Here is an 8,245-nt window from a genome sequence, read left to right on the forward strand (position 1 = left end):
ATCTTAAGAACTGCCAGCTAGACATTCTCCATCACTATTTTTCCAGACTCCTAAACGTTATGACTGAGGGAGAGGGTCCTTATGAAGGAGACTGGCTTGGCCCAACCTAACACCCTGGGGTATGATGGTTGCCTATGAGGCTGGTAGAGCCACCCAGGGAAGCAGCGCAGCCCCAACTCACTGAAGAGTCAGCATCCTCAGACCGCAGGTGATCAGCAATAAAGTGCACGCCTTCCAGTGCCTTCAGCATGCGAGGTGACAGCAGCGGCCCACCCTTCTGCAAGTGAGCCTCCACCTTGGGACCCAAGACCTCTGGGTGCAGACCACCATGGCTGTAGAGGACACCTATGGAGGGGGATGTCACCCATCTGTCTTCCTCCTCCTCTTCCTCCTCCCTCTCTTCTGCATCCACATTGGTCTCCAGCCAGTGATAGGAGGAGCTGAGCTTCAGATCTGGAGGGTCATGGAGCTCCAAGGGTGGCAGGGGCCGGTTCATCAGAAGCCACCGGGGCACACAACCGAGAAAGGCCACCTTCACCCAGTGGGGCATATTGTGGGTTTTGGGGGAGCGGTGGTGGACATTGAGCACAAAGACCGTGATGATGATGGACAGGGTGACGAAGATCATGGTGAAGAGCAGGTACTCGCCGATGAGCGGGATGACCAGGGAGGTGGAGGGGATGATCTCGGTGATGAGCAGGAGGAAGACCGTGAGCGAGAGCAGCACAGAGATGCACAGGGTGATCTTCTCCCCGCAGTCGGAGGGCAGGTAGAAGACGAGCACGGTCAGGCAGGAGATGAGCAGGCAGGGGATGATGAGGTTGATGGTGTAGAAGAGAGGCAGGCGCCGGATGACAAAGTAGTAAGTGACGTCAGGGTAGATCTCGGTGCAGCAGTCGTACTTCTTGCTGTTGTAGGTGCCCGTGGCGTTGACGATGGCCCACTCGCCGCTCTCCCAGTAGTCCTTCAGGTCCACCGTCTGCTCCATCTGCTCCAGGTCGATCTTGGCCTTGTCGTACGTCCAGGAGCCGAACTTCATCTTGCAGTTCTGCTGGTCGAAGGGGAAGAAGGTGACGTCGATGCTGCAGGAGCTCTTGTAGATGGCCGGGGGCACCCAGTGCACGACGCCCGTGGAGAAGAGGTGGGCCTTGGTCATGTGGGTCACTGCAAACTCCCCATCTGCACTGGGGAAAGAAGAAGAGTTGGGTGGCCCAGTACCTCCCAGCTGCCCAAACCAGGGGCTCTGGACAACTGGCAGCAGGGAGACGCCAGCAAAGCCAGGCCTGGCCGAGCTGTCGGGATTTAGGCCAACGTGTGAGACTCTCCCGACGCACTGACGTTTTATAGCTACCTGAGTTGTCTTCTCAAACATCGTCTTTTTAATGACAAAAGTAAAAATTTTGAAGAATACAAAAACCAAGAATTTCAAAAACAGCCACCATTAACACTGACGTTACATAAATATATATTTGGTTGTCCTATACATCATATATATAACAATTTTACATATTTGTGATCATGGAGTATGTGTAGTTTGTTTGTATTCAGTTAAAATTTTTAAGTGATATTTTGTGAGTATACTTTCTCCCCCTCAGATGGAGGTCATGTCTTTTCTACTTGGGATCTTTCGTTCCTTGCTCAGAAGAGACCTAACATCTTTGCTGGTGAAGGACGATACCTCCCGATGCCATCCATTTACCATGCATTTCTGAGCCAGCCTCATCCACTAGGGCCTACACGGGAGTTGTGGGGGGATGCGATGTGAGACTCAGTCTGTCTTTAAGGAGCCAGAAGGAAATGAGATGCAGCCCCAAACACCTACCACACAAGGGAGGAAGGTTAGCAACAGTGCTTTGAGGCTGCCCGACCCTCCCCCATCCCCAAGAACTATGGGAAGGGGACTCCCTTCTGGCTGAAGTGAGCAGGATCACCATGAAGGCTGCCATTTCAGCAAGGCCTTGACTAACATTAGAATTTGGCAGAGAGACAGGGTGGAGAGGGTACCAGTAGAGCATCCTCTGGAACAAAGAACAGAGAAGAAAGACAAAGCTCACACGGGGGCAGGGCATGAGGGGCGGGGCTTGAGGAGGCTGTGGGAGATGAGGCTGGCAGTGTCATGGGGCTAAGCATCTAAGGGCCCACAAGGGCTCTAGGGACAGTGGATTAGCAGTAACTAGTCAGGCGGGGCTTCCTGGAGCCTGAGCCCCTGATTCCGCCTGGGAGATGGCACAGTAAGTCCTGCGCCCGAGTCTTTAAGGAGCCAACGCTCCTCCTCCAGTTCCCAAGGTCAATCCTAAAGGCAGGGGAACCAGAAGAGCACACAGGAAGAGGGACTTCTCTCCCATGGAGTAGTTTCAGGCTAGAGTACTAGCAGGTTGGAAACAGGAAGTTTGAAAGAGAGTAACAAACTGATCAGGGCAAAAGTTTAAATTTTTTTTTTTTAAAAGGTATTTTTGTCATCACACATGATCACCAGTAGATGGCAACATGCGCCTGTTTTGAGGAAGGAAAGGTGTAATTTCCTTGATCTTCCAGTTAACCTGCAGTGGAGTGTTTGGATGGAGGAGACCCTTCTTTAAATGTAAGAACTGGGTTTCAACTTTTGTCCTATTATAAGAATTTCTTGTTAAATCCAGGTACCACTGTCTGAATCCTTACTGGCAATCCTAAAACTCCAGGTCATATCTGATGCTAAGGACTTTGCTCCTGACTTCTGCCAGATGCACAGGAAGCAGAAACTAGAAGGATCTAGGGCACCTGCTCCCTGGCACAGATATATGGGGTGAGGCTTCCGTGATTCCAAAGGTAGCAGCAAACACCTGTGGTGTGAGACCTTCCAGGTAACTCACTCCGACTGTGTGTTTACAGAGATGGTTCCGGTGGGAGGAGTCACTGTCATGTCCCTCTGACCTAATCGGAGGCACCAAAACTCCAGAAGTGGATCTTCTCTCCTTTATTTTATTGTTTAAAAATAGATTTTCCAAATTCGGGTCAAATGAATTGGGAAACACTGGGCTAAATGGGTTTCTTGGCTGTACAACTTCTAATATTTAAATATTATGGTGTCCTAGCTGTGGTACATATAGACAATGGAAAATTACTCAGCCGTAAGAAGAGATGAAACACTGCCATTTGCGACAACATGGATGGACCCCAAGATAATCATGCTAAGCGAAATAAGCCAGACTGAAAAAGTTGAAAATCACATGGTATCACTTACATGTGGTATATAAACCTAAAAGTAACAAACGAACAGGACAAACAGAGACTCAGGGACTTGGACAATGGACTAGTGTTTACCAGAGAGTAGCGGGGAGCGCGGGGAGGAGGGAAGAGGTAGATGGGGTAAAGAGGGTCAAATACAGGGGGGCTGGGGGAGGGTGAAGTGGGTAAAGGGGATCAAATATATGGTAGCTGAAAGAAACTGGACTTTGGGTGGTAATCACACAATAGGATATATAGATATCAAATTATAATGTACACCTGAAAATTATATGATCGTGTCAACCAATGCTACCATAATAAACTTAAAAAAATAAAAAACAAAAATAAAATAAATAAATACAAAGATTTGTTCTTAAATAAATAAATAAATAAATAAATAAATGCTGTGGTGAAATGACATTTTTCAAAGGACCAGGAGGGTCAAGAACATATAATGTTATCCAAAATTATTGGACCACAAGGCCATTTTTCATACCTATTCATATCTCTAGGGATTCCTTAGGGCCCTACTTTAGAAAACATTTTAGATGAACATAGTGCCAAATATCTTTTAATTTTAAGATCTTGACTTCGAAATGAAGAACTACCTACTACCAAACACTATAAATAAACATAGATTTCTATTTCTTCTATCAGCCCCCCTCCACTCCCACCCACTGGGGTTCTCTTCAGAGTCCTCTGCCTTTTATTGGCTTCTAGTCATTATGCTCAAAGACTGGTCCTTTTTGGTCTTGAATATAAGGCAACTCTAAGTAATATAATTTTTTTTTTTTTGAAAAACCATTCCAAGTGAGCTTGCTCCCTTCGAGGGTGTCACTCCTATGCGGCTTGTCTTTTCCAGCAAGGCTGCCATCCTGCAAACCTCCAATCCTTAGGCATTGCTTTTCCCAGCCTGCATGTTTTTCAAATACTACTCAGTGTTTGCAAATCTGTGTCCCACTAGCACAGTGCCAGGCACTGATACATAGTAGGTGCTCAATAAATTTGGACGTATGAGTGAGAGAACAAAATGAAAAAATAGAGGAATCAAGAGAAAAGGTCGAGGAGGGGGGCTAGCTAGTATTAACAAAGCAAGAATTGAGAGGGAAGCAACAAAGCCGAGACACAGGGGGCGCACTTCCCAGGCCCAACTCAGCCACCCTTCCCAGGAGCCTTCCCAGGGGGCCTCCCAGGGGCCTTCCCAGGACCTGGGTGGCTACCTACTTGTTGTAGAGGACAATGTCGGGGATCCAGATCATCTCTGATGGGACCCGGAGGGATGTGACGTTGCCGAAATCGGCCGGATTCCAGTGCAGTTTGTGGTCGCTCCACTCCTGTGTGTGGGTGGGGAGGGGAGTCAGATCGCAGGGTACTGTCACCGGAGGGGCCTCAGGCAAACGTAGGGCAGCTTGGGGACGCCCCAGCAGCGGAACTCAAGACCACAGAGCTCCCACCCCGCTCCCAGCCGCACCGGGCAGGAAAGGCTCCGAGCGGGGAATCAGGAGTCCAGTGTAAGCTGGCTTGCGCTCTTGCTTTGCCCCAGTTCCAGGGCTCAGAGTCGGTCGCCGGCACGGCCAGCTAGTGGTTAGGTCACCCTAGTCCTCATTCTGCCACTCTCTAGCTGGGTGACTCTGGTGGGCCACCTCACTCATATGTAGTAACACTTTTTTAGGGCATCACAATTTACAAAGTTTTTTATACCCTCTGTCTAGGAAAAAGCTCAACAGGAGAACCGGGCAAGGAATGACCAGTGGGTGGAGTATTTCCCCCACTTAACAGATAAGGAAACTGAGGACCGGATTACACAGCTGAGAAAGGGGCACCTAGGAGTCCCAGCAGCGCCTCCACCAGCAGGTCCAAGTGAATGTTTTTCCCCCAAACCAGATTAGGACTCTTCACCTGGAAGCTTTCCTTTGTGGCACTGTCACAAGTGGTGATTACATGTGGATTTGCATATTTATTCATTTATTTAATGTCTCTTTAAGGCCCATGAAGTCAGGGACATCTTTTCCACCCTGCATCCCTAATACCAGGCTCCTGGTAGATGCTCAATAAATGAGTATCTGAGCGATGATAAAACTCCAAAATTGTATAGTCCTGTTTCTGGGAGGGTTTCCCATGTGCCCCTGGACCTGAAAGGGACAACTATTCCAACAGATAATAACTGGTGTTGACACACAATCCTGTCCTTTGTCTCTCAGGGGCCTATAATAATTAAAATAATAACCACGACCATTTATAAAGGCAACTTTGTTATGGGTACTTTAGATCATTCTTTCTAATCTTCATAACAATCCCATAAATGTGGGTGAGGAAAGCGAGATGGAGGATATGCTGCTAGTAACTGGCAGAACTGGGACTTGAACCCCTGCCTCCCGAAGTCCAGGCCTGCCCTAAGTCCAGGGGCCGATTTGCTTTTGTGCGTTTGCGCTAAGATAGTGCAGTGTGGCCCCCATGCATGAAAGGCCCCCACGCATGATGCCTTTCCCCTCTAGGAACAGTCATGTAACGTTTATAAAAACGCATCGGCCTGGGTGGGGATTCAGGAAGGAATGAGGGGAAACGGGATTGGTTCCTGGAAGCAGATGTGGGAAAGGAAAAGCATCTCCCTGCTCCTGCCTCTGTCCAGAGAGGAGCCCTCACCTGCTTTAGCCAGACGTTGGTGGTCATCATTTGGTTCTTCTCATCCTGGCCCATAGGCGGAGAGGGAGAGAGAGGTAAGAGCAGTCAGAGTGACAGAATCAGCCCCAAAAGACAGGGTGGCACGGGATGGGCTGATTCAGGCCCCCCACTTGGCAGAACTTCTTACATGATACTGCAAGCCCAGCCCGCCCATGACCTTTCCTGATACTGCCCGCCTTACTGATTCCTCAGGATCGCACAGGCCGCTTGGGTCCTCTGGGCTTGTGTCCAGTGGAAACAAGCAAAGCATCTAGAAAACCCACTGCTGCTTATCAGGGCCCTCCCAGGAGGGTCTCCGGGGCTTGCGGGGCAGGGAGAGCAGGGAGAGGAGGGAAGGAAGCTCTGATTGAGGTGGGTTGGGGGGCTGGAGCTGGGGAGGGAGGGAGGACCCGGGAAACAGGCCCTTGGTCTCTGGGCTGATCCCAGGGTGCAAAGACGAACCACATCGATGAGCTGGGCGATGGACAGCCCAAAGCGCACGATGACCACGTCTGAGGTGTTTGGCACCGGCCGCGCCCAGCGGTTGTAGCCCCTAAAGAGGTGTTTGAAGAGCCGGTCCTCCGCTTGGCCGGGGCGGGCTTGTGGCGCCTGCGCTGTGGAACAGGAGAGGAGCGTGGGGTCTCCGGAGTTCACGGTGGTGGGCGCTCCGCCCCCACTCCCATCAAATCAGAGCCACTCAACCTCACTAAGCCGCAGGTTCCTCATCTGTAAAGTGGGGACACTATCCAGCACCTGTCTCACAACGCCGTTGAGGATTAAATATGATGATGTTTATTAGAGCTTAACAAAGCAACCAACACATGGTTGGAGCTCAGGAAGTGTCGGTTACTCTGATTATTGTATAAGAAGACTTGAAAATAAGTGCCGGGGAGGCGTGCTGAGGCAGAGGAGTGAGGAAGAAGTCAGACCTAGAGATGAAATTCAGACTTCAACTGAGGAACCTGCAAGGAGGCAGCAATGTGGGGAGACGTCTGGTTTGTGTGGGATGAGCTGCAGGGAGAAGAGTTTTCAGGTGTTATAACGAGCCTTCCATTCCCATCCACTTATCAATGAACCCCTAATGATAACCATGAAATCCTCTGCCACTTTGAGCATCTCCCCCATTTTTTCTTAAACCACTGGTATTTGCTCCTTATTAGCTAGGCAAAATTGTCCCCAAATTGTCTGATGGAATCCGTCATGTCTGTTTTCTCCATGTTCTGCAAACAGCTTCGCCTCTTAGGGTTCCCAAGCAAGCAGAGACTACTGCTCTAAAATTCAGAAAAGCATAGCAATAGCAATAGTTGCCACATATTGAGCGCCTGCTGTATCCCAGGTACTAGTCACAAACTCCCATCTCATGTAGTTCTCATAATAACCCTGAGAGGTTCACAGTACGATTGGTATTTGCAGATAAGGAACATTGAAGCTTAGGGAGGTTCAAGGTGACACAGCTGCCAATGTCAGAGCCATGAGTGCCCCACCACCTTCTCACTGTGGGATGAGCTACTTGAAGTCCCCTGCAGCTTTGGCGTTTGCCATGATCCCACCTGCAGAAGTTTCTTCCATGAGGTGTGAGCTTGCAGTGCAATATGATGTCCTAGGGGTGATACTCACTCACCTGCTGGAATCAGAAGGAGCCACCACAGGCCAAGCTTTGTCATGGCTGGGAGTGCAGGGTAGAAGGGGCCCATGGCTTCAGAAGAGGAGTCTGGACTCCGCTGGACAACAGAAGGCTCGAACCCGCCCCCACAGCACGGCCGAGTTGCTGAAATCTCCAAGCTCCCGCTGGATTCCACACAGCTTCCTCTCACCGCTGCACCTGAGTATGCCCAGGAAATGGTCTTAGGGTAGCGCGTCCTTGACACAGATGTGCTCCTGCTCCTCACACTCCACAGTGGTGTGACCGGTGAGCAGCCAAGCTTCCCAGGAATGGAGGGGTCTCGGGCTTTCCTCGGTTTGAGGAACCCGTATCTTTCGCTTTCTCAGAGTCAAGCAGCTACTCTTCCCTAAGATAAACCTTGACCCACTGGACAGAGGATGTCACAAGATGAGACCGAAGTCCCCATTGCTCTGGCCTCAGTGTTACGTGTGTAAAATGGGGATAATCATACAGCAAAGCGTGGTCAATAAAAGAATTTGGGTGCTATTCATGATAGTCAAAAGGGGGAAGCACCCAAATGCCAATCAGCTGATGAAGGGGAAAAAATGATATGTCCACACAATGGAATACTTTGCGGCCATAAAAAGGAATGACGTGCTGACACGTGCTCCAGCATGGATGGACTTTGAAAACATCATGCAAAGTGAAAGACACCAGAAACAAAAAAACTGCTGCATATTATATGATTCCATGTGTATAAAATATCCAGAATAGGTA

At 49.6% G+C, this 8,245-nt stretch overlaps 1 protein-coding gene across 2 annotated transcripts in view; it reads right to left on the reverse strand.

Annotated features, from left to right (window-relative positions):
* Positions 1–7,559, reverse strand: part of CHRNA2 (cholinergic receptor nicotinic alpha 2 subunit) — an 8,772-nt gene extending 1,213 nt beyond the window's left edge. Inside the window, exons 1-5 of one of the 2 annotated variants that reach the window (XM_006916974.1) lie at positions 7,487–7,559; positions 6,328–6,479; positions 5,848–5,892; positions 4,429–4,538; positions 182–1,184 (exon numbers count right to left, since the gene is read on the reverse strand). In XM_006916974.1, the coding sequence (XP_006917036.1) occupies positions 182–1,184; positions 4,429–4,538; positions 5,848–5,892; positions 6,328–6,479; positions 7,487–7,559 (1,383 nt within the window). Of the gene's footprint in view, positions 1–181; positions 1,185–4,428; positions 4,539–5,847; positions 5,893–6,327; positions 6,546–7,486 lie in introns of those variants that run through there. The other variant, XM_025050416.1, reaches the window with a different exon arrangement.
* Positions 7,560–8,245: the final 686 nt, after the last annotated feature.

This window comes from Pteropus alecto, unplaced genomic scaffold, assembly GCF_000325575.1.
Source record: "Pteropus alecto unplaced genomic scaffold, ASM32557v1 scaffold166, whole genome shotgun sequence".
NCBI lineage: Eukaryota > Metazoa > Chordata > Mammalia > Chiroptera > Pteropodidae > Pteropus > Pteropus alecto.